Here is a 25,291-nt window from a genome sequence, read left to right as displayed (position 1 = left end):
TGTAAGTATGTGCATCAGGTCTGACCAGATAAAAAGGATGACTGTGTGCCGGTGCCTGCAGTATGTCATGATCGACAAGCTTCTTTGCCCGTTCTAGAAGCTTTTGCCCGAGCTGTATTGTCGACAGGGGATGCCGGCATCGTTCCGTCGCCCATCCATTTAGCACTGATTTGGCAACCGGGACAGGTCTGGTCCACCTGGCCCATACATGCTGTCTCTCTCTCTCTCTCATCTCACCTTTAAAGGCAGCGATCAAGATCTCTTAACAAGAGTTCCGCAGGAGTAGGTAGCTGATAGGTAATGATGGGCTTCTTATCCTTCTGGCTCATCACTAGTAAAAAGATCGGATTGTAACACAATCTCTCCCATCTATTTCATTGGCCATGCTCGGTCGTATCAAGATACAGCCGACTTACTCACTCTAGGTAGGTACTCAAGCTTACAGGTACGTCATCCGCGACGCTGTCATTCTATATGACTCAAACGTCCAAAACCTAGACAACAATAGCATCGTTAAAGGATGCTATGACTCTGGGTGCCATAATACCAGAACATAAGATAAAGGCACCTACCTATCACTAGCATGTAGAGACGTAGTAACTGTTTTGAACGTAGTAACTGTTTGAAGAATAAATGTCAATACCTACTATACAGTACTTACGCAACTTAAGTACTCATTCCAAATGACGCAATCTCCGAGACCAAGGTTCGTGCGACAGAGAATCAGACGACATCAGAGTCTAACAGACGATACCTTCGGATGATATCGTTAGAGCCGAAATTGAAAAAAAGATACTGGTTTAATCAGGTGATGTGATACACGATGATAAACAAGGCGAGCGAATAGTCGATCCAACCCACAAAGGGGCGGGACACGCATCTATTCTTTTTCTCATGCGCGAGCATACCGCGCCGTGATATCGCTTACCGATGCGCCCCCTTTTAACATTGTATATTATATATATATAGCAGAAGTAATATATCACTTCGTCGGTAGGTAGGTAGGTAGAATCTTTCTCGCGCACGGCTTATCTATTGCCTGCCGCTAGAAGACCAAACACAACGCGTTCGGGATGTACGATGGACATATAACGTACCCTCTTCACCGGTTTGACATGCCGTCCGTCCAAACCAATTCACCAGAGTTATTCTACAAGATTGTTCGGAGTACTGCTGTGCCTTCTATCTGCTTACCTAGCTCGCCTAGGTGCTCGGGTACCTAGGTAAGTATTGAGTTTTACCAACGTCGAGCAGAGTCTGTGCCGATCTGACTAAGCGAGACGTTACAGTAGAGACTCGGAAATCCTCTTCGCGGGTCGATGTTACTCAATAAATAGTAGGTCCCAGATCTCAATTGGCTGGGGTTGTCCCACGTCAGATTTCTGTTGATACATCATGGGAGCTGAAAGCACGCTGATTGCTGCTGAGGGTGATCATGAATAAGGCTGTAGACGAGACTCCTTGGACCTTGCTGTGTGGGTAAGGATGTACTACTTACATCTCCGGCGAGTAGTGCTGGTGTATAGAATTCATCTAAACTAATGTCTATCTTCAATAGCGTGTCATTACCAGCATACATGAGAACGACGACCCCGAGGTGTTTTTTTTTTTAGTCTATGCGAAGTAAGCGTGAGTAAACCTGCTCAAGTCTCCTAACACACCAAAACCCCTTCTTTATCGTAGAGGAATAAAATCTCTACTTATATTATTATGTTATGACCGCGGTAAGCCCATCTTCTCTTCCTTACGACGCTGTTCCTCCTCGAGGATCTCCCTCTGTCTCTGCGCAGCCTCGCCGACGGCCTTGACGCCCTTCTTCCGCTGTCGCTCCTCGTAGAGATCCCGGCTCTTCAAGATGCGTTGCACTATGGACCCGGCATTGACGTCTCGGAATCTGTGGCTCGATATCTCGCGGAAGATACCCATTTTCTTGGGGGCCGTGTACGGGTCGTACGATAGTGGTATGAAGGCCGTTGGGCCGTGGTAGATAGCGTCGGGCGTACCCCAGGGTAGTGTCGTGAGATATGACTTGGTAGGGGTAAATGGGGCGCCGAATATGACTGCGTTGACAAACTATGCCGAAGAAGAAAAATGTTTAGTTAGTTCTGTGAGCTTTGTGTCACGCAGGCTGCTAGTAGAGGTGCAATAACTCACTCGGCATTGAAGGACGCAGAGTCCTCGCTCGTAGATGTTCATAATGGGATAGTTGATTCCCTTCCAGTGGTTGATGACTCGATCATCGTGCACGCCAGCTACTACGAACACGGGGCCATAATCCGCGCCCTTCCCCCGACGCTCATCGACGGCCTGTTGATCGTACCATCCATCTTGTCGCGCTAGCTCTTCCTCGGCTAAAACAACCTGGTGTAGGAACTCGATATGACCGCTCGAGAAGAGATCGAATCCTCCATCGACATACACAACTCGCTGGCCCGGCTTTGGTTCCTTACCCTTGAGCAGTGGGCTAAAATCACCCGTCTCTTCTCTCGTATCCTCGGCCTTCGCAGCGTCGGAGGCAGTCCAGAAAAAGACATCGAGACCGGGCTCCTTTCCCCCTTCATCGGTAGCATACTGACGTATGCGCGTCAGCATGGCCTCTCCCTCTGCCTTTCTTTCCGCTTCAGTACCGGGACCCTCTCGCCCCGTGATCACCTTCTCCAACGACGTGATGAAGTGCGTCTTGGTGCACAGCAGCATGCGACCCACGAGATCTGTTGTAGAGATGCTCGGAGTCCGCTTGACGACCTTGAAACGGCCGGCCTCTTTGACAAAGCGGTAGCAGTCCTCGCCGTTGCTGTCTGACGTGATGTCGTCGCCGTGAACAACGTACCGACAGTGATATTTGCCAATGAAGGATAGCTCTGTCACGTATGGCGCGTCGGGAACGGATTTCGTGACCCAGCGGCAAGCATCTACTGCGGCGAGACTTGTAGCGGTGTTAGTCCATTGTCCATCCCAAATGGCGGACTTGTGTAAATAAGAAGGACTATGATGGGTGTGAACATATTCTGAAACGGCATGTCATCCCTCGTACCGTTCATCTAGGTTCATGACTGTTGGGCCTTTGTTAGCCATGATGTCCTCGTCCGAGTGCACGCCGACATAGAGCTCGCTGCCGAGTTGCCGCGCCTGCAGCATGGCGCCGGCATGGCCATGGTGGAAGAAGTCCCAACACCCGTCGAGCCAGATTCGCTCATCGTAGAGCTCCGGTTCTTCTCCGCCCATGCTTGCAAGTAGCAATGAAGTCTAGTATTGAATGAATGAGATATGAGCTGTTACCGACTTATACGGCAAAATACAACGAATGTCCTTGTTGTTCTTACTCGTTAAGCAAGTCACTAGACGATGGTAGCTAAAGGCTAGAACCGTGTTAGCTCTACCTACTGGCTGATGGGAGCTGGAGTTTTTGGCAGGGGGAAAGCTGCCCCTCCTAATCACCCCTCATGCCCCTCACTCATCCTTACCTACAGCAGCCTGCATTGGCACGTGGTTCACCCCCACCATGATCTCAGATCGAACATCGACTCATCCAGAAATTCTACATTTGGTATTAACAGCCGATAAATTATAGGACCATTTACTCAATCATTAGAAGTCCTCTGTCACATTCCCGTCTCATCCTCCAAATCACCATGTCCTCCGAGCAACCATCAACAGGCGGGCTGACGCCCTCCCAGCTCGCAGACTTCGAGCGCGACGGGTACCTCGTGATCCCCAACGCCCTGCCACCAACAACCGTAGAAGCGCTCCTAGCCGAGACGCACCAGCTCCTCGACGACTTCTCCCTGTCCGAGCACCCCATGACGCGGTTCAGCACAGGCGAGAAGTCGGACCACGTAGGCGACGACTACTTCCTGACATCGGGCGACAAGATCCGGTTCTTCTTCGAAGAGGACGCCTTTTCTCCCAACGGGGAACTCCTCAAGCCCAAGGCGCGCGCGATCAACAAGATCGGGCACTACTTGCACGCGCTCTCGCCCCCCTTCGCAGCCCTGCTGGATCCCGCGCTGAATCCGGACCTCCTCGGCGCGGGGACCAGCACGGGGAGCGTGGCGGCCGGCCACAAGGAGTCGCACCCCGCGGCCGTCGCGCGCGCCCTCGGGTTCAGGGACCCGCGCTGTCTGCAGTCCATGGTCATCTGCAAGCAGCCCGAGATTGGCGGCGCCGTGCCCCCGCACCAGGACAGCACCTTCCTGTACACGGACCCGCCGAGCGCCGTGGGCTTCTGGTACGCGCTCGAGGACGCGACCGCCGAGAACGGGTGTCTCAGTTTCCTCCCGGGCAGTCACCGGTGGGCGCCCGTGCGTCAGCGCTTCGCGCGCGCTGCGGACGGGAGGTCCGGGACCGAGTTCATGGATAACGCGGGCCCGCAGTTCCCTATTGGCGAGGAATATGGTGAAGATAAGAAGGAGGGGGAGGGCGCGGACGGGGAATACGTTATGGGGGAGGTCAAGGCTGGCTCGCTTATTCTTATACATGGGAATTTGTTACATAAGAGCGAGAGGAATACGAGCCAGAAGGGACGTATTATATATACGTTCCATGTTATCGAGGGAGAAGGGACTACGTATGATGCGCGGAACTGGTTACAGCCGCCCGCCGAGGGCTTCACGAAGCTAGTTAGGGCGTGACATTGTCAGTCTTACTGTAAAATGGCCTATGAATTTCTGTATTAGTAGGGAGATACCTAGCATACAAGCATCAGAGAACAGGAGGCATGTACTGAATTAGCGATAGGGAGGGGCGATTCACATCAAACGACCAGTGTACTCAATCATCTGTCGTCTACTTCATTTTGTGTATATCAGTCAGGGGGTGCAGAAATGTTGAGATTCTGGGTTGTGAATGCAGATCGTAGAATGCATGAGTTTCCATAAACTTTGTTATCTCTATACTCAGAACAGATAAAAAAGAACATTAGCCACAAGGCAGGTAAAACGTAATTAATTTAACATCGATTTCCCCCTTGATCCGTTGCTATGAATCTGCCAGGGGGGCTAACTACCCAGCAAAATATTTTGTTTTCATCGTGGCCGAAGCAATACCGAAGCCAACTTGACATGCCTCCTTTTCATATGGCAAGCCGCGAGAACGTTGAGATGGGATAGAGATCATCGCCGATAAGAGGAAAAGAGAGTGTCTTCCCGACCTCGCCTTTGCCGCGGTGGGCCTGGTCCTTCTGTAGTTCGGTTCTTTTCCTTGTGTGCGAGGTGTCACGACATCCTGGGATGACACATCTAACGATATTATGCACTCGATCGTAAAAAAAAAAAGTTATAAATACACGCAAACGAGCGCAGCAATAATCGTTTGCCGAAGATTCTTGGCCCGTGGGGATTGGGATTGAAGAAAGTAACATGGTCAACAAGCGGAGCCATACTTGTTACCTGTAACGGATCTGTGCTGCAATGCTGAGATTTGTTTGCTCCCCGGTGAATTAATGAGATGTTGGACTCATTCGTACAGGGGATCAACCGGCTTCACATTGCGGTAGAGAGCTGTATAGCCATGAAGGTGACTCATAATTCGTTCCGTTAACGACCGTAAGGGTGGAAACCACGATTGCCTCCTCGACCACCCCCGCGGTAGTTGGCGCCGGGTTTGCCGGCGTTCTTAGGGCCCGTCGGAGCGTTGGCCGGGGGGGCGTGATTGGGGTCTGCGGTCGTTTGGTTTTGCTGATGACCGCCGCGGTTTCGATAGAAACCGCCGCGTCCGCCTTGGTTGTAGTTGGGTTGGGGAACATCGTCATACATGCCCTCCCAGGATGTCGGATCACCACCGGCATTGCCCATATTTCCATAACCTTGGTTGTATCCGCCTCGGCCACCACGCCTTCCTCCGCCGCCACGCTGATTAAAACCTTGTTGATTGTAATCGTTATACCCCTGTTGCTCGTCGCCGCCCTGGCCTTGACCTTGGTTCGAACCAGCGTTACCCATCATCTGTTGCATCATGGCCTGGTTCATTGCGGCCATATTGTTTGCGTTGGCGCCTCCGCTCTGAGCCATCTGTTGCTGTATTTGTTGCATCTGCTGCATCTGAAGCATTTGCATCATGGCAGGATTCATACCCATCCCTCTATTCATAGCTTGTTGTTGTTGCATCATGGCCATGTACTGCTGAAATCTCTGCATGTACTGTGCCATGAGTTGTGGCGTCATACCTCCTTGATTCATCTGGTTTGTCATCTGGTTTTGACCGCTGCCCTGGTCATCCATACCCCCTTTCTTGAACTTGCCCCCACGTCTTGAAGCTTCTTCTTCTTCACGCATGTTACCTCGAGGCTGTGCTTTCTTGACCTCAATGGCCTTGCCATGAATTTCTAGGTGCGTGCTTAAGCATGCCTCGACGCCAACCTCGTTCTCAAAAGTGACAAATCCGAAACCGCGGGGTCTTCCAGTATCTTTGTCCATCATGAGAGTGGCGTCTACAACACGTCCAAATTGAGCAAAGTAATCCTTAAATTCGTTTTCAGTTGTGTCTTGGCTGACACCTCCAACGAATATTTTGGAGGTCTTTTCTTGTTCATCTCGGGGAATAGCCCGCTTCGGATCAATCTAACTATTTGTTAGTAACTAAACATAATCTTCGAATATCTAGCGCCATCACATACCAGTTTCCCATCGAGAAAATGCTCCTTGACCATGACAATATTCACAGTTTTTGGGTCTTTAAATGTGAGAAAACCGAACCCTCGAGAGCGTCCCGTTGCGCCGTCTCTCATGACAGTACACTCGGTGACTTCACCGAATTGTGAAAAATAGTCGCGTAGCGATTCTACACAGGTATAGATATTAGCTAGGCATTCAGGTATAGAGTGCTGAAGCTATGAGGCAAGGCCTTACGATCAGTGGTTTCCCAGTTCAAACCTCCAATAAACATCTTTCTGTTAGAGATCCTGTCAGTCTAGTACGCATTACAAGTCATTGTAACATATGTAAATAGCCCAGTGTAGGCTCAAGTTAGATTGTAGTTGGTAGTTTGAAATGGCACGGTTCGTCACGCGAGCAAACATGCCAGCTCAGGGAAATAAAGGCCAAACCCAACTTCGCCGTTCTCCAATGAGCATTTGTATAGCGTTCATATACATGTACGCCGCAAGATACTGGTTTTTTGATGCGCATATGCTCGATGTCGTTACGAATTGGAGATATCCCTGCCAAGAGCAATAGAGGTGCCAGAATACGAAACCACATCCTTAGCCCCAAGCTTAGTTTTCTTGGTTTAAACTGACTGTTGTGGCTAAAAATGACGAGTTTTGATGACAATGCGGAAGATATAAGTGCGAGTTTGTGTAGTTCATTTGTGAGGGCACGCGAGCCAATAACCAGATCCCGGTGAACTGGCCACAATCATACTGCTCAAGTGGACATGGGAACAGCGAAGGATGACCGAAATGATTGTCGATTTTTTGCTCTGGTCTTTGCTATCGTCAAGCTAGATCATCTAACTCGTGCGCTATTCGCCACCAGTCTTCTTGTTACAGCTTCAGAAAGGTGTTCTTTGGCGAGCTCTATGAGCCTATCCTGACGAATGGCTATGAAAAGCAGTAGAGTGCTTTCGCACGGCTATGGTCGACTTATATCGTATGGTCCTTTCAGGCAGTAATGTGAATCACTCCGCTATCAACCCTCTCTTCTTTTGTCTTCTTGAGATGCACATTAAGCCATGACGATGGTATTGTCCCTTGGCCAGCATTCGATACCGCCTGAATTGGTAAAACCTTATACCTCACTACTCCTTCGTGGCGCTAGCTTGGTACTGTGCAAAATGCCTTTCAAGCCTAACACAACCTCTGGCGTGATCCAGGATACCGAGCCATCCCCTCCAGGTAGCAAACTGACTCACTCGCGTAGAACTTGCCTAGCCATCCAAACTACCAACTGGCTGATCTGGTGCTAGTGCACCGTACCCATTTTGGCTGTCGACCATCCCAACGGAGATCGCACATAGTATACGAAAATCAATGCAAACGAGAAAACTTACCCATCTTCCTTAGCGCTAGGCCCACGAGTAGTATGGAAAGCAGGACCAAGCGACTCTTCTTGTCTCATCGGTACCGCCGTAGAGTTTGCAGCTGGGCCGTTGCCGAGGTCAAAGTCCACGTCATCATCATCTTCATAAGCATCCTCGTGGTAATCATCACCATAGCCGTTCTCAACAGCACTATGGGCCATCTCATCGGATACATATTCAGCCTGAGGCTCTGACGCTTTCTCTGCTACGGATTGAGGTATGGAGGCTGCCGCAGGAGTAGGCGTCGGGACCGCAGCCATGGCGGGAGCAGGTTTAGGGGCAGGCGCGGCAGGAGCCGAGCCAGGGTTATCATCGTAGCTGCGAAAAAGTTAGCGACAATGCTGAGGGCTGGATTCCCCCGACTCTCCGACTGAGCGGGCGCAAATGGCGGAAAGCTCAGCCAAGAGGATTTGAGATGGAGGCTGGAGTACTGACAGGTCGGCAAAGAGATCGTCCTCGAAATTCTCGGGGTCCGCCATGATCAAGGTTAGTGGTTAGTTGTCAGTACAAGTGACAAGGTGAGGCTCGAGATAGCCCAGGTCAGCGGACTATTAGTCTACCTAGGTAGCTAGTTCATACAACCTTGAGAGCAACTACGCAATGGCTCTCTCGACTGGCTGATACGGATGTATGTAGGGAAAGAAATGATGAGGAAATGGTGCAAGATAGATTTGCAGTGTTAGGGGCGAAGGTTATGGTGAGCGGTGCTGGCTGAGGCAATGGGCGCAATGGAGCTGGGAGACAGACGGAGAGAAACTTTGGGCCAATAGGCTGCGGGCTTTGGTCTCGCGCCTGAAAGCTGCTATTCAGATAAACTAACGATAAGGCAGGCGAGGCAGGGACAGACCAGGGTGGCTAAGGGTGGGTACCTTCTACCTGTACTCCATACAATGAATGATTTGAATGGATACTAGCCACACATTGCTTATGTAAGTGTATATATACCAATAGGTAGGTACCTAGGTAGGTAGGTACCTAGACAACCGGTGATGACTGTTGGTGGCTTAACTGCAGGTGATACCTACCTGGTAAAGCAGAGTTCGGGGCGCTCGTAAACTCGGCCAAGATGAGCTGCCTACGATCTACTTAAGAATAAGTACCTAGGTAGGTAGGAAGACTTCTCATAGGACAGTCAGGGTGTGATACATCCACTTCCAGTGGTCTCTAGTGCTTTTGTACCATTGCTTGAAGGAACCCAGAGCTGGTTATTTTTTTCTTCCTTTTTTTTCTCTTTTGGCAAAAGTAGACATATATGGGGTGTCTGATAGTTGACTAACACAAAGCCAATACCTATACCTATGGACACCTTTGAAAACTGGCGATATTGCTCATATGAGCGGGTTGCTTCTTTATGAACAGTTTATTTGGCTGCAAGCTGTGGCTTACGCTTCATAACTTCTTACCAAAGAGGTAAGGTAAGGACTTCAGGTACTTAGACAACAGGTAATTCAAGGAGGGGCACGCGTATTCACAGGGGGGGTCGACCTACTATTCCAAAGTAAGTGTGGCATGGAAGCATGCCCATGCAGCCAGCACCAGCAGACACCTTGTGCCAGTCAACTTGCCAACCACTGTAGCTGAGGCATCGTGATATTGGCCCAAGCCAGAATGCCATCATAGCCTACCCCTTCCGTTCTGCCACCATGTTCTCATCTTCGGGCGGTGGTAAGAAGCCTCCACAGCAGCAGGTATGTTCCAAATCTACAGACACTTCTCAACTCGAACCGCAACTAACTATGACGTACTCGGTCCCAGGAGATGGTTCAGGTTGGTAAGTCCAGTTGCCTCCAACCACCAGAAGAGGTCGGTGGACCATGGCTCTGCCCTTTCGTCATCTATGTCTCGTTTCCCGAGTGTGAACGTTGCTTGTTCTTCTCCAAAGCGTTCTGCTGCTAATTGACCCGCCTCGGTGCGAATAGACAGATCCGAGTGAGTTGATCCCAAATCCGGTCTGCTCCAGCTCTCTCTGTCGCGCCTCTCGCATCCTGTCCATGCTGGCTCGGCCAACTAACTTTTGCCTTTATTAGGTCTTCTTCACCTTTCTGGCGCTCGCCGCGAGAAGGAACTTCGAAGCGACCAGGTCGTGATCCGAACCTTGTCGTGGGCGCGGCATACTCCCATGCTGATATGTTGAAATTTGATAACCTGTATGTTCGCTATGCCTGACAAACACTCCAGTCCACTCATTGACAACGTTATTTTGGCACATAGATCCAGAAACGTATCCGGTTCATCACGCCCAAAAACCCCGCCGTCTTCGTCCTCCCAGAAAGCCAGAACCAGCGATATTGGCTCTACGTCGCGCAAATCCAATTCGTCTCTTTCATCGCCCCCATTGAAGTCCTATTTCAACTTCTTGTCGACGACAAATTCGGATTGGAATGCTGACGACCCCGATGCTGAAGATGAGTATGCGTATGAAGACGACGATGGGGACGACTTCGGACTACCGAGTTTATCGAATATGAACCGGCGGTCTCGTCGCATGGCGGCAGCTACACAGAACAGCGACCTCGCATCGCAAAGCCAGCCGGCCTTGGACGCCTCTCTTGGATTTCCTAATAGACGATTCTCGAACAGCGCCGATATAGCAATAGAAAGACCTGCGCTCGTATACCCCATGCCCAAAAAGACTGAAGGAAAAATACTCCGGCCACAATACAAAGATATTCTTAAAGGTTGGTTAACTCATCAGCTGCGAAGCACATGTGTTGTTAATATCATCATAGACCCTGCGAACGCTTTACATCTGATAGATCATCCACCTACGCCAGCTAATGCCTCACCAAAAGAGATCGATGCCATGAATTCTCGTGTCACAAAAATCAATAAATTCAAAAAGATACTTCAGACTACAACAATCCCTCTAACAGATCTTCGAGCACTGGCGTGGGGTGGGGTGCCCGAGGAGGTTCGTGCAATGACTTGGCAATTATTACTCAGTTATCTACCAACGAGCAGTGAAAGACGGGTTGCGACTCTTGAGCGGAAGCGAAAAGAGTACTTGGACGGTGTTCGTCAGGCATTTGAGCGTGGGGGGGCCGGTCAAAACTCATCCGGCCGCTCAAGAGGTCTTGATGAAGCGATTTGGCATCAAATTAGCATTGATGTGCCCAGAACGAACCCACATATCGAGTTGTACAGCTATGAAGCGACGCAACGATCACTAGAACGAATCCTATATTTATGGGCTATCCGGCACCCTGCAAGCGGTTATGTCCAGGGCATTAATGACCTAGTCACGCCTTTTTGGCAGGTGTTTTTGGGAAGCTATATAACTGACTACAATATTGAGAGTGGCATGGATCCTGGTCAACTACCAAAACCTGTGCTGGACGCCGTGGAGGCCGACTCATATTGGTGTTTGACCAAATTACTTGACGGTATTCAGGACCATTACATCGTCGCACAGCCCGGAATACAGAGACAAGTTGCAGCGCTTCGAGATCTGACCGCTAGAATCGACGAAGGACTTGCGAAGCATCTTGAGCACGAAAACGTCGAGTTTATCCAATTCAGCTTCAGGTGGATGAACTGCCTGCTCATGAGGGAGATTAGTGTCCGAAACACGATTCGTATGTGGGATACATACCTGGTCAGTATCATCTTGAATCCTTTGATGATATATCTAACCGTCCAATCAGGCTGAGGAGCAAGGCTTTTCAGAATTTCACTTATATGTTTGCGCTGCATTTCTTGTCAAATGGTCCTCTAAGCTGGTCAAGATGGATTTCCAAGAGATCATGATGTTTCTGCAAGCCTTGCCTACTCGAGATTGGACAGAAAAGGATATCGAGCTTCTACTTAGTGAGGCTTTCATATGGCAGAGCTTATTCAAGAATTCCGCTGCTCATCTTCGAGGTGGACCTAGTCGAGCTCCTGCGACTAATCTTCAACTGTAAGATGATGCTGGGAATAGATAAAGATCGCATGCTCAGTGTTACTCTACCCTAACATTACGGCTGGCGAGAATGTTGTCGCTGGCAGTTTTTTGTCTGTATGTGTTATGAAAACGAGTACGGCTATGAATCACGATACTCTGACAAACTTTAAGTCTTGTTAAGCCATCGAAAGAAGAGATCATTCATTCTTGGGGTATTTGTTTTGTGTCGTTATCACTATTATAGAGGGGCTTATGCACTGCGCCCCTGCTCTCATTCATACAAAAAAGGCAGCACCTACTAGCGAGTAGGTTGCTTGCCAAAGACAGGCATTGGTCGGAGTTGGCGTTGGCGAAGTAGGTTGAATGGGCCCTACCCACTTGGTCTTTTCAGGAGACTTTATTTACCAAATCTTGGTTCCTAGTTAAGTGGTTTTGTGGCTATTCCCAAATAATCCATCACAGACAGACAACGTAATGAGGTATGAGGTATGAGACCTGTGGTAGAAACGTGTGCTGCAGTTTAAAAAAATGAACGAATGTTAATTCGGATTCAATGCCAAATATATGTTGATACATACTCGTTTGGCGAGGTTTCGGTGGTGTGTGCGAGATGTAAACTACAGTCCATGGTACGGGCACGTAGGAATCTCGAGGAATACGTGTTCTTTCTCACTTTTAATTTGATCTTGACTTGTGGACTCACGTCTTGAGTATAATCTAGCTCAGCAGTGTTTTTTTTTCCCTACATACGTGGCTTGGAACATACCCCTTTAGCTGCAATGACTACTTCTTTTTCAACCTTGCTTTATGGTCTGCAAGCCGCTTTTGAAATTGTCTATTCATCATTTTACAATTACGTTAACTACATTATGTTTTGCTTTGCTCTCAGTTCTTTCCCTGGGCGCATTTCGACCCCGTCTTCACCTTGATCGTAAACGCGCGCGTCAAGGGCTCGTCGACCTCGACGCTCACGACTTCCTTCTCGGCGTCGACGTCCGCTTGCACGCGCCGGCCCGCGACCTCGACGGCGCTGACGCCCTTCTTCCCGAGCCCGAGGAACGTCACCTTGGACAGGCGCAGATCCTCCGCGGTGTACCCGAAGGAGCCGGAGATGGAGAGGACGCCCTTGGCGTACTTGAACGCGATGTCCGTCGTGGCCGCCTGCTCGATGCTGACGCCGTCGTCGACGTATAGCGATCCCGAGGCCGTGCCGTCGCGGCCGATGGCCACGATGATCTCGAACGGCTTCTTGCGCAGCTCCGTCGTCGTCATGGCGGACGAGGCGCGCACGGGGTACACGATGCCGCCGCGCAGGAAAAGCGGGATGTCGGTCCATTCCTGGTCCGTCACCGTGATGGTCTTGCCCGCGCCCTCGACGCGCGCGTGCGTGTACCAGTCGTAGAAGGTGTCGTCGGGTAAGTAGACCTCTACGCTCGTCGCGTTTTCCTCCGTCACGGGCGCGACGAGAAGACCTGGTCCGAAGAAGTACTGCAGCTCGAGGGAGGCCGTGTTCTTGTCCTCCGGGTACAGGAATACCATTGGATTCACGGCGGGCGTGCCGTCTACGCTCTGCTGGTGCATCGCTGTGTAGAGGTAGTCGAGCAGCCGGTAGCGGATGGCGATGTTCTTCTGCGCTGACGTCGTGGTCGACGGCCAGCGGTACAGCTCCTGCGGGATGTTGCCCAGCTCGTTGTGCACGCGGTAGAAGGTGGCGAAGGCGCCGAGGGCGGTCCAGCGCGCGCAGAGCTGCTCTGTTGTGTTGGAGCCGAAACCGCAGACGTCTGTGCCCACCACTGTGATAGCGCTCCGTGGTTAGTTACTGTTCGTTTTGAATGGAAAAGGTTGTTGGGATGTGAAGTACGGCTTGAAGGGAGTCTTCCGTTCGTTCGCATACGAGAATCATGAACTAGGAAAACACTTACTGGGAACTTGGTACACTGCTGCGAAAGTCATCATGCTGCGGATCGACAGGCGATATTGGTCCCAAGTAGACAGGTTATCACCGAGCCAGTGGCCGACCTTTCTGCCTGCACCGCTGAACGTCGAGCGCGTGATGATCAGGGGTCGCAATCCAGGACGACGCGCCAACATCGCGTCGTACGACGTCTCGGACATCATGCTACCGTAGAGATTGTGGACGTCGTACTCGGCTAATCCGTTCTGATGAATCACGTCCGTGTTGACAGTCTTGTTGGAGAGACCCCCTTCGGCCGCGTTCCAGCTGTCGAGGTACGCCGCCTTGTTGTGGATGGCGTACTCGGGATACAGTAGATCCCGTCCCGGTAAGCCCTTCTGCTGACCCCTGGCGGGCTCTGCGCGAGTGAGGTGGGGGAAGAAGTTGGACGGCGGCGTGCTGTCACGGATGACTTCCACCGACCGGGTTTCGGCGCCCTCGCAGCCCTCGGGCTGGAACTCGCAGGAGAATCCGGGGAGAGGTCTCGGAGGCGTGCGGACTGGCGGGGGCTCTGGCGTGAAGCCCACTGCAACCTCGTCGGGGTTGTCGCAGGGGAAGAAGCATGGGAAGTTAGAGGGCTCGTTGATATCAATCCACAGAGCGTCAATATCCACGCCTGTGTCTTTATCGAAGAAGATAGCAAATTCGTTGGTCTTTGAGAGATTGGTTAGTAATAGTCAATTTCACAGAGCGCCGTAAGCTATCTTACCCAGAATTTGGTGGTATTCTCGGCGAACCAGTCAGGGAAGGCGACGACGCCGGGCCAGATGACACCTTTCCATACAGAGCCGTTCTCACGTAGCAAGAAGACGTTGTCTTCAAGACCGCGCTGCAGACTTCCTGGGAAATCTTGGTAGGCGATATCTGGGTCTACCATCATCACATAATGCTGGTCATGAGAGTGAAGATACTATGAATTTGATCGTTAGCGATCTATCATCTGTACCATTCCTTTGTCTTTTTTTCTTCTTTCCTTTGGAGAAGGCATCTGTATTTACTTACGTCAACAAGGTTGCGCATCATCGAGATCGAATATCGCTCGGGATCCAAGCTAAATGTTCTTCGTCGGTACATGTAGTCGATATCAGTCCACATGGTCTCGAGAGGAACCTCGGCCTGGCTGTAATTGTATACAACCTCGGCAACCTCGTAGGCATCTTGATAACCGTAACGGCAATTATGGAAGCCCAGACCCCAGTACGGCATCTCCACGGGAAGGCTTACGATGTCAGCGTACTGCTGCGCGACATCGATCAAGCTAGGACCGGCCATAAAGTAGAAATCCAATACACCACCGAGGGTGTTGAATTCTAGGTACTGGCCGTCCTCAGCAGTGTTGTTGATCTTGATGTCCATGCCATTTGAGTTCAGAAAGAAGACGCCGTGAGCACCGCCGTCGCGAAGCTCGTAGTACACGGGATGGGAACCGTACAAGTTGGCTCCAGTAGGCACGCTGTAAGAGTCTTGTGCCCATAGTGTGCGAATGTAATCAGTTGTGTTGAGCCTGAAGGAGTCCGAGTGCTCTCCAAGCCCGTACAAGTTAGGGTCCTCGGGTAACTTAGTTCTTAGGCGCAGGTACTGAGACTCGAAAATCAAAGTGGCAGCCGAAGTGTCAAACAGTACCTCATCTGAGTCTGACCGAGAGACGGTGAAGCTGAAGGGTTCCTTGACGTAGTCGAATTTGAGAGCAGACTTGTCCTTCGTGCTACCGCCGCTCTTCGGGCGAGGCAGGTATGATTCGGGTACCTGATACACATCGTTCGCAGCATCTTGAATTTTGACATGGAGTCTTGAGTCTAACCAATGTGAGTTGAATGTATGTAAGATGTACTTTATGAGATAGTCTTACCAGTGTCGTATGAGACCTCCAATATCAGGTCTTCCAGATCAGTGCCATATACGTCGCAACCTTCTCCAGAAAGGGTCAAGGCTGCGGTTAGGCCAGAATCAGTGGTCTTCACGTTTGAAGCAGTGTAGCCTGGGCATAGTGAGAGAGGGTCGCCGGTAGGGTAGTCTCTTCCTGTGATGGCAGCAGCCGAGGCGGCGGCGGCCATGAACAAAAGACTCGCCATTGTGCCAACACCTGAACACTCCCAACAACAACGCGTGTTTCGTGCGTGGTACGTGTGTGTGTGTGAAGGAGGTGGGAGCTCCCAATCATGAGTATATTCGTGCGGCGAGCAGATCGTACTTATATGCAAAGACGATCATCATCTCATTCTTCGGCCACCGATACCATCTGATTGCTTGGTCCCCGGTTCAGTCTAGCCGGCCCGGTTTGTGTATCCCAGATCTCCTATGCTACGGAGAACCCCGCAGAAATAGCTTGCCCACGTTTTGTTTCCTACATTCTATGATGTAACTAATGCAAGTTGGTCGTATTATTTTCAGCCTCTAGTGTACCCTTGACTTACCTTGCCAGCCGAGCCCAGCCTTAAGATTTTTTTTGTCAAGGATCTGTTCTTGGCGTTGCTGTTCCATCGTATACGGCCTTTACTGCTTTCGACTGTTTCTTCTTGTCTCTCCATCCTAGCACCACTAAGACGCGTCGTTACGAAGCAAAAAACACATCGTGAATGACTCAAATATCAAGTCATCAGGCCTGGTATCTCGCACTACGAGATACCAAGCATTTGGCGCTGTAGGATGGCTCCGATAGATACTCCATGCAGTAACCTATTCGTGCTAACTAACCAACTTGATCATGCCATCCAAGAAGGACTTATAGGATCGATGACGGCCGTTCCGAGGAACGCCCGGTATTAAAGCAGAGAAAGCGACCACGGCACGAAGTTCCTCGGCCGGCACTATCGCGGCGCTTCTGCTCGGCGTCGGCCCTCCTTCCCTATTGGCCTTGGACTGATGAGTTCACTCGAAGCTTCACCGCTAACTAGCCGGTGCAGACCGGGGGACTCCATCACCACGGCGAACCGATGGGATGAGGGGAATCCTGGGGTTGAAGGGAGCTTAAACCTTTCTCGAACTACCTTTCCCCGCAATATGGCTTGGCGCCCGGCTCTGATTGACTCGGCGAAATTGCAATTGAGTTATCGACATGGGGGGAGATGAGGGGATTGAGGAGAAGCTCTTCCCCGCATACTTTAGAGTCTTGGCATCTTGTCATTAAATCAGCCAAGAATCCAGATTATTGTTGTTGTTTGTATTTCTCCTATGGCTTGGACGAATACAGTCCTTAGACGGTCTGACGCCGCGGTAATTCTCATCGTGCTTCCTGATACTTTGTTGGATCTTTGTTTACAGACTGTCCAGTCCCTGGGTAAGTATAGAGCCATGGTGTTTAGCATCGCGTTTGCACAGCTCTACGATGAGAAATTGACTTCAGTATCAATAGAATTAGCGATGTAGTTACTACTAATCAACTGACATATTTACAATAAATCGGTGTTGGCGGTATAATTTAGCTTATACGAATCCGGTCACCGGCTCAAAGCGGCACTGGCTACATCAAATAATAAGTGCTTCATGAAGTTACAGGAGGCTCGCGTGATAACAGCGTGCCACGCAAACAGATAGATCAAGTCCATCAACTTTGTGCAAGAGTTTTAAATGCGAAATATACACCTAAGTAGTGATAGGGGGTTACAGCTCCCCTTTCATCCCCAAGCATAAAGCAGGTAGAGAAACCAATCCCACCTCCTCAACTGTCAGGCACCATAATCCGATCAACATCCGGCCCCCAAGTGCCATCCGTCGTAGTAATAACCACCGTGTTCGACGAGCCGCTATTCAGATTCGCATTCAAAACACTCGTCCCGGGCGTCGACCCGCCATCCGTGGGCAGGAACGCAACTTTCTGACCGACGCCATTGACAGTCACCGTCGCGAAGCGCTGCGCGCTGTCGCCGTTGAGGTGCCTGATGCGGATCGAGGTCCTCGTCGACGCACTGCTCGTGATCCCGCTGAACGTGACGGACCCGCCGGCGCTGCCCCCGATGTATCCCACGCTCGTCCCGCCGCTGCACCCAGAGCACGACAGCGTGCGCGCGCCGTTGGCGATGGTCGCGCTCTCGGCTTCGGGCTGCGACTCGCTTGGCGCCGCCGCCCATGTCCCCGCGCTTACATCCGGCGTCCAGTTCACGTAGTTCTTCATCGAGACCGTGGTGCCCGAGAACGCGAGCGGGAGCCAGACGTACGTGCTGCGCATCAGGTTCGACGACACCCAGCGGTCGCCTAGGTAGATCGCGTCGTTGCCGAAGGGGAGGATGAAGGTCGTTTGCGACGAGTATGTCTTCGAGCCCGAGTCCGCGAACGTCTTCCACGCGGACCAAGGGCCGGAGAGAGACCGCGCCGTGCTGTAGACGTTGTCGTTGGGGTCCCACCCTGTTAATTTGGAGCCGAACATGTAGTATGTCCCCTGGCGCTTGAGGATCGCGGGCGCCTCGATCGAGTCGGGCCAGAGGTATGTCGAGCTTGCTACTGAGAGGTAGTCTGCGCTGAGCTTCTCGATGCGAAGTCCGTTCGCGCGCTGTGTTTAAGACTTCGTTAGTTTCGTAGACTACTTACGCCACGAGGACAGTGATGAGAGTAAACGCGAGAAGACTCACATCCTCTGTCAACAGATACGCGCTTCCGTCATCGTCCTTGAAGAGTCCCAAGTCCCGACTCTGGTGTCCCAAGGGCTGGAAGCTTCCCCGGTACGTGTAGGATCCGCAGACCGAGTTCCCTGTTGCGACGCCGACTTTTGCCTCGCCGTAGTTGCTGCTGTCAATGTGCATGTATAGCACGTATTGCTTCGTCGAGTCGTTGTAGATCACCTTGGGCCTCTCGACGACGCGGTTCGGCCCTAGATCGCCGGAGCTCGTCCGCGACAGCAATGCGCCGACGTAGGTCCATTCTACCAGGTTCGTCGAGGAATAGCAGTTGATGTTCTGGAAGGCTGATCCGCTTGTCTTGTCCTCTCCTACCATGTAGTAAGTCGATCCAACCTTGATGATGCCCGCTCCATGGGCTTGCACGTGCGCGCCTGTGTTTGTCTGTTCACGTAGTCGTCAGTCAGTTCCGGTAGCGCTCACATTTGAATGCGATTTTGTCAATAGCAAATTCGCGATCCGATGTTACGTAGCTAAATAGGAATTCAAGGCAAACGTAAACATACAGCTGTCCAAGTCGAGCCGGGGATGATCTGCAAAGTGGCACTCGCTGTGGTCGCTACTAGCAAGAGCAAGCTTGCTCTCAGGGAGCTAATATTAAATAGCATCTCGCAATTGACATATACTTCTACGGTCGTAGAGGAGAGTAATCAGCGGACTCTATACAGGAACCATATTGGAATTCCCACCGTGGATACAAGCTACACATCTACTTAATATATCTCGTTCAATCGTTGTCACATCCCATCCACCTGACTATCTAGGTAGTGCAATTCTAGGGGTCCGTATCCGTACAATATGACCGTTGTTATTTATCTGATACTACCTGCCACGGTATATATATGTGTGTGTATATATATGGCCCATCCATTTGCAACGTTGATGCGCTCCAATAGTCTGCGATCAACTCGCCCGATTTAGCCGATCATCCATTTTCATCTCATCTCATCTCATTCACACTCTTTTACGATCTATTCTCATTTGCAATATATTTATGAGCGCCATTGCAATACAAGCACATAATGATGTTTGAAGCCCAGTTTTTAAAGATATATAGTCCACATCAATCAAGCTATAGGTAAATAGTCCATGAATTACCTTTGAGTGTTAGACATATCTAGATGAATCAATCGATTCCCAAGGCCCCAGTTCTCCGTTCCAGGTTTCAGCGTTCCACTCATAATTATCTGGCCCGATTCGTGGAGAAACGGGAACAAAGCTTTCGACCAAAACGATCCTCGGAGCATTAACCATGTCAAGTAAAACACGATGTACTTGCCTATCTCTCTACCACCTGACTTCCCTGAAAAGACAATACTTATCAGTGCGCACAGCTTAATCGCAGTACTACTATATCTTCCATTTATTATGTAGAAACCATAAATAGACCCATCATGAAATTTCCCGAACTCCACCAACCGCCAAAGCTGAAAGAAACCAACCCAGAAACAGCAGCTATTTACCAGTGCCGTTTAGAACTAAGTAAAGCTTAAAGTCTAAGCGACGGTGTTCCCGGGACCTCGGGAATGGGAATTCGATCTACCTACTTAGATAGAGACTACCCATCTACTACGTACCTAGTAGAATGCAAAACGGAGCCCACATAGCCGGGAATACCTATGTAATAAATCCCCAACGACCGTACCCAAACCCCTCACTTAACCGTCCGGACACTAAGTAGATAGGTACCTACCTATGTTAGCGTAAGATTTGTTCCTGCGGGGTATATCCCACTTCTTGTGTTACAGTCAAGTTATAAAAAAAAAAAAAAAGGGATCAGACTTAGGTATTAAAAGGCATTGCCCGGATAGACACCGATTAAATCAAATGTCATACTTGCGCTGATATTATGTATACTCCTAATTCGAATTCAAGACATGCTAACAAGATTCAATTAGCTAATATCTACATAGATACACATATAGATATACATCATCCACATAAGTCTAATCCCATCAATCAGCAAATCTTAAGATTGGACTTCTTTATGAATATCTTAACCAAGTCCTTAGGTTAATAAAGTCACAGCTCACTTATCTCATCTCATCTATTCAGCCCTCGTTCATTCATAACATACCGCGCTCATTTCATTTCTCTTACTTCTATATATCATTTAAATAAACTAAAGTTCGAGATCGCGTAGTCGCAATTGGTAGGTAGGTAGGTATCAAGAAACCTCACAGCGCTAATTGCATCACTCCCAATACATAATTCGATCAAGAAAGGGCTCAACGACCCTGAAACTTTGTGAAGAGCATAAAAGTCGTGCCACGTCCATCGTATATATATGTACTGTACTGTACTGTACTAGCATCATGTGCATGAAGCCCCCTCCAAAAACAAAAAAATGTCGCAACCCGTAGGTAGGCATGATGGTCTTCCGCTCCAGTTATGAGCGCCATATATACAAGCCTGTATCAAATGTAGAACTATTCGCTCTCCATGGCCATATTTCTTCCCTTTTCCTTCGGAAAACGCCCCTCCCCTGAAATATATACTGCTCTCAGTTCAATCCACGTCCATCTTTTCCACGATCGTGCTCGCCGCAACGATGGTTCGTTCTTCTGGATCTCGCTTGTTGCCGTCTGAATGATACTGATTGTTTTCCCTTTCACCGCTGTTCCCATTGCCGCTACAGAGGCGGTATTCTCCGTCCTCTTTGCGCTCGATGATGCCTTCGTCTAACGCCCACTTCGCTAGGAGTCGGTCGACACCGAGCCGATCCGCCTCGCCTTTCTCCATGTGCCTGCCCACATGTTCTGTCCACTCATCCCAGGAAGTAGGTCCCTCGAATACACTGGCGCAGTCAGGTTTGGGGCAGGCTGAGCTTTGGGGCGGCCGTCTTCGAGTCACCAGGCATGACTGTTGCATGTCCTTTACGTGTGTCTCCCACTCCACTTGCAATTTGCTATCACCTTTGGCAAGAGCCTTCTTGATTGCAAAGGGGGCATGCATGCGCCGCAGGTGCTGTGTGAAGAGATCTTTTCGGTTGAACTCATTTCCTTTTCCCTCTATGGATGATTGAGGACAAGACGAACACCTGTAATACTGCAAACAAAGATGCTGTGACGCGATATGTCTTTTCCACTCATTTTTCGATCCAAATGTGCTAGGACATCCGGCAAACGAAAAAGCACAAGGGAAAGGGCGAGTATGAGCTGCAGCAATATGCTTTCGTAATGAGGAAGAATCCTTGAAGGGGGCGTGGCTGCAATGGTTACACCGAGTCTCTTGCTTTGGAATGGGCTTTTGTATAGAGCGACGTCCCGGCTTAGGCCGTGCTGACGGTGTTGCCGCATCGCCATGGTAGCGTGCATCGTCCATGCTGACATCGACTAATGATCTCTCCTCCGTTTTCGGATCCGTGGCGCGTATACTGGGTGAGGGTTGAAGTCGCGTGGAAGGAGGGGTGTCATCGCCGACATGACGGACATGGCTCAATGCTTTGAGCTGTTCCGCTGCCTCTTGCATCTCTGCTGAGTCCTCGACGTCATCCTTCCGCGAAGCTGCTGTGCCTGGTGTGGTATTGGCATATTGAATAGCCGGAGTGGCTGCAGAGTGGGAATTATTTGTCTGATCTATTCTCCCTAAACTGTCGGGGCGGACCGGAGTCTCTGGCAGTAGATGTCGATGAATCGCAGGCGTCGATGTAGCTACCTCTCGAGCTTCGAGCAGCATTCTGCCGTCCTCCATGTCCTTAGCCGAGGCCTTATTTATAGACATGGACCCAACCAATCGTTTGTAAAGGTGAGTCATGTTGTGTGAGTTGACATATCCCAGGAAACAACAGACTTTGTCATGTTGTACTACATTCCAGACAGCGACAGGCATGGAGATAAGCAGCATGGTCGGTGGTCCAAGGAACATTCCTTCCACGGCAATCTTGGAACCGATGGCAGGCGTATTGTGTAGCCAGTGATGAAACGACGACATGTCTGGACTAGCTTCGCCCACGAATGTAGTACAGACCAGAACCCTCGGCTCGTCAAATGTCAGATCTGCGACCGCGCTGGGATGGATGGCGTTGTCTTCTCGTGATATCCTGGCGTTCGTATCGGCTGTGGATTTAGGGGACTGTAATTGAAGCCCCAGAGCTGAAGACGGTGTCAAGGGGCAGAGGCTTAGACCTTGACCCTTGCCGGTGGTAATAGCGAACAGCATAGGTAGCTTATCGTGCATCGACATGCCCTTACCAGCAATTCCATTCGGAAGGCCGGGGCTTTGTAAGAGCTCATGCTGTCTTGACCGAGCAGCTTCTTGATATAGGAGCTCCGTGGTGAAAGGCCGACCGTTGCCTAATTGTAGAAACGCTTCGGTTAAGTTGGCGGTGAAAGACCGCGCTCCAGGTTCCCGTGAGTAGTGATCTGGAGTTCCGGCTGCGATAATCTGCTTCGTACTGCTCCCGCCCTTGACCGATGGCTCATGTACGACACCGCTATCCAATAGCAGAAGAATATCGGACGGGGACTCTTCGAAGATACACCGGAACCCATTCCATCTAAGCTTGGGGGCATCTTGCTTGGTATTGCTAGCAGTGTATTAGAGAAAGGCGGAAGATTGGCGGGTATACAACCTACCTTGCCCAGTAGAGCTGCTTGTCCGAGGCGACAAAACTGTGCCCCGCGTAATGTATGATGAAGAGGTGGTCTGGACCGGCGGACTCGAGGAAGGAAGACATGCGCACGCCTAACTTCATGCTGGCATTGGTCATTGCCGGTATAATCCATCGCTCGGTGCGGTAGGCATATCGTTCGCGAAGTACGTGGTCGAGTGCGACGAGGTCCAGTTCGGCAGCAGTGTCGTCCTCCCACCGAAGCAAAAGCACCGACACCTTGGTATGTGGGGACCTTTGGCTTTGGCGATATATGAGCATCGCCGCATCCTGGAGATGTCTCGCAAAAGACTCGAATTCATGTCGTTCGGGAGGGGGTGGAGGTATGTCTTGAGGTTGGTAATGCTGTGATGGCTGTATTCGAGGATTGTCAGCGTCGAGTGTCTAGGGTCAATGATTGCGCGCTGGCGTACCGTGGACTCGTGAGCATAAGAGGCGGCAGAAGGAGGCGGCGGTTGAGGGGGGTGGGAGGGACTAGGCTGAGGCTCAACCTTGGGTGCCAGCCTTCTCTTCTTGGTCGCGGGCTGGTCCATCGAAGTGGGAGAAGGGCACGAAAGTCAAAGGGACGTCCGGAGAGGGAACGAGGCAGAGGGTACGGAGGCGGTTATGAGAAGCAACTCCAGAGGCAATTGACACAAGAACGGGGAGTTTTACAGGGGCACGGCAGCGACAAAATCATTTAGGCACTATCCAGTGGTGGGACAAGGCTAAAGCAGCTATAATGGAGAGGGATTGGTGAAGGCGAGAGGAAAAAGAAAAGGGTCGGAGTTGGGAAATCAGGCTGGGAAGAAAGGCTGCGGACAAGGCTGGAATCCGAGATGGTTACTTTAGTTCGTGAGTTATCGGGGCTGGCGTCTGCTGAGCTGCGACGGGCGGGTATCGAAGATGAGTGGGTGAGTGGACGAGCGAACGATTGGGCAGATAAGCTGAAGCTGGCTGGCTGGCTGGCTTGGTGCTCGGCTGTTTTTTTCCCTAATTCCTGTTCTTGACTTTTGGAGCGGAGCTGTCATCTGAGCCGTACCATATCCAGACAGATGTAGGAACGGCTTCGTAGGTCTGGTAAGTGTTAAGTCTAGTCTAGGTATTTGGTTGGTAGGTAGGCAGGCTTAAGACAGACAGAGAAAGGCAGGTAATTGGAGACTTGAGGGTGGCTTAGGTTGCCATATCCATATCCTAGAGTCTCGCTACAATTGGCACCTCCTGCCTTGTTCATTGTCTGTCTGTCTGTCTGTCTGTCTAGCTATCTGTTCCATCTGGCTATCTTCTTTCTACCTCTCTACCTCTCTACCTACATACTTACCTACCTACTTACCTACCTATCTACATTGATGTACGGAAGTGGACACAACGTGCCTCCCACATCGTACCGACCGACCTATCCAACCTAGCCTGTCCGGCTACCTATGCGCTACCTCCCAGGATCTGTTGCATATATGTACATGCCCAGGTCGGTAAGACTGGAGGTCGCTGGGCTGGGCTGGGCTGGGCGGTACGGCGAGTCTGATTGATGTATACGGAGTATGTATACTTATGTAGGTATGTATGTGGAGGGTCCTTGGTGTCTTCGGGACTCCTTGGCGCCCTTCGCCCGTTACTGTATCAGCCGAACCAGGCGGGTTAGTCCAACCTTTCTCCCTCTCTTGACTTAGCTTCGCATTGCGCTTTGGTTGGAAGGTCTGGCAGGTATCCATTTTCCAAGACATCCATGTCGCCATGTCGCCGTTGAATAGACATCCCTCAATCTCTCCCTCAATCTCTCGGGTGTTCCTGTGATACCTCTTCACACACACAAGCAGAGGAGAAAGAAAGAAAGAAAGACCTGGCAATGGATATTCCCATCTTTTCGTCACGTATGTACATACATAGGTACTCTCACCTAAGGTATGGTAGGTATATTATCTGCTTCGGTGTCTTCTGGAGCTGGGGGGGATGATGATTTGAGGAGACTACCGTACTACCTAGGTAGAGAAGAGCAGAGAAGAGGCGGATCGATCCACACCGCAGCACTCCAAACTACACACGACATAAAGGGTATCAAGGGTAGATTGGTGTGTAGTAGGTACGAAGCAATGGTCGCAGATGGGAGCGTTGGGTTAAGCGTTAAGCGAATGGGTTTCGGACAAGTCAGTGTAGCGGAGGATGCGAGACGATCTCAGATGGGTGGCTGTAACTGCTGCGCGAGTGGAATGGCCGTGTGTCAGCCCTGTCCATTGGTC

At 50.6% G+C, this 25,291-nt stretch overlaps 7 protein-coding genes across 7 annotated transcripts; 2 read left to right on the top strand and 5 right to left on the bottom strand.

Moving 5' to 3' along the window:
- Nucleotides 1–1,357: 1,357 nt before the first annotated feature.
- On the bottom strand, nt 1,358–3,428 carry F5B22DRAFT_487963 (phosphoethanolamine cytidylyltransferase-like protein). The gene is made up of 3 exons (XM_047972309.1): nt 3,035–3,428; nt 2,155–2,926; nt 1,358–2,073 (listed from the first exon to the last, which is right to left on the bottom strand). Exons 1-3 carry the CDS (start codon nt 3,223–3,225, stop codon nt 1,714–1,716), a joined length of 1,323 nt encoding a protein of 440 aa, XP_047826171.1. The 5' UTR covers nt 3,226–3,428; the 3' UTR covers nt 1,358–1,713.
- On the top strand, nt 3,337–4,851 carry F5B22DRAFT_487995 (phytanoyl-CoA dioxygenase). The gene has a single exon (XM_047972310.1). The coding sequence runs from the start codon at nt 3,633–3,635 to the stop codon at nt 4,629–4,631; it is 999 nt and encodes a 332-aa protein (XP_047826170.1). The 5' UTR covers nt 3,337–3,632; the 3' UTR covers nt 4,632–4,851.
- F5B22DRAFT_625984 (uncharacterized protein) lies at nt 4,846–8,857 on the bottom strand. Its single transcript, XM_047976207.1, has 5 exons — nt 8,452–8,857; nt 7,987–8,334; nt 6,846–6,886; nt 6,614–6,777; nt 4,846–6,557 (listed from the first exon to the last, which is right to left on the bottom strand). Exons 1-5 carry the CDS (start codon nt 8,493–8,495, stop codon nt 5,535–5,537), a joined length of 1,620 nt encoding a protein of 539 aa, XP_047826169.1. The 5' UTR covers nt 8,496–8,857; the 3' UTR covers nt 4,846–5,534.
- An 802-nt stretch (nt 8,858–9,659) lies between these two features.
- On the top strand, nt 9,660–11,918 carry F5B22DRAFT_651216 (GTPase activating protein; the record flags this gene model as incomplete). Its single annotated transcript, XM_047979430.1, has 7 exons — nt 9,660–9,704; nt 9,772–9,787; nt 9,936–9,945; nt 10,044–10,163; nt 10,228–10,694; nt 10,746–11,611; nt 11,661–11,918. The coding sequence occupies 7 exons, from the start codon at nt 9,660–9,662 to the stop codon at nt 11,916–11,918; spliced, it is 1,782 nt and encodes a 593-aa protein (XP_047826168.1).
- Nucleotides 11,919–12,784: 866 nt separating this feature from the next.
- On the bottom strand, nt 12,785–15,925 carry F5B22DRAFT_651215 (glycoside hydrolase family 31 protein; the record flags this gene model as incomplete). The annotated part of the gene is made up of 5 exons (XM_047979429.1): nt 12,785–13,692; nt 13,822–14,506; nt 14,563–14,763; nt 14,856–15,649; nt 15,703–15,925. The coding sequence occupies 5 exons, from the start codon at nt 15,923–15,925 to the stop codon at nt 12,785–12,787; spliced, it is 2,811 nt and encodes a 936-aa protein (XP_047826167.1).
- Nucleotides 15,926–17,365: 1,440 nt separating this feature from the next.
- Nucleotides 17,366–19,408, bottom strand: F5B22DRAFT_487728 (carbohydrate-binding module family 35 protein). Its single transcript, XM_047972308.1, has 3 exons — nt 18,970–19,408; nt 18,419–18,847; nt 17,366–18,339 (listed from the first exon to the last, which is right to left on the bottom strand). The coding sequence occupies exons 1-3, from the start codon at nt 19,069–19,071 to the stop codon at nt 17,512–17,514; spliced, it is 1,359 nt and encodes a 452-aa protein (XP_047826166.1). The 5' UTR covers nt 19,072–19,408; the 3' UTR covers nt 17,366–17,511.
- A 1,563-nt stretch (nt 19,409–20,971) lies between these two features.
- F5B22DRAFT_651213 (uncharacterized protein) lies at nt 20,972–23,608 on the bottom strand (the record flags this gene model as incomplete). The annotated part of the gene is made up of 3 exons (XM_047979428.1): nt 20,972–22,991; nt 23,041–23,429; nt 23,489–23,608. 3 exons carry the CDS (start codon nt 23,606–23,608, stop codon nt 20,972–20,974), a joined length of 2,529 nt encoding a protein of 842 aa, XP_047826165.1.
- Nucleotides 23,609–25,291: the final 1,683 nt, after the last annotated feature.

Source organism: Xylaria bambusicola (assembly GCF_022495145.1).
Source record: "Xylaria bambusicola strain CBS 139988 unplaced genomic scaffold F5B22scaffold_65, whole genome shotgun sequence".
NCBI classification, from domain to species: domain Eukaryota; kingdom Fungi; phylum Ascomycota; class Sordariomycetes; order Xylariales; family Xylariaceae; genus Xylaria; species Xylaria bambusicola.
The sequence above is the reverse complement of the archived record's forward strand: the minus strand, read 5'-3'. Positions and strand labels throughout refer to the sequence as shown.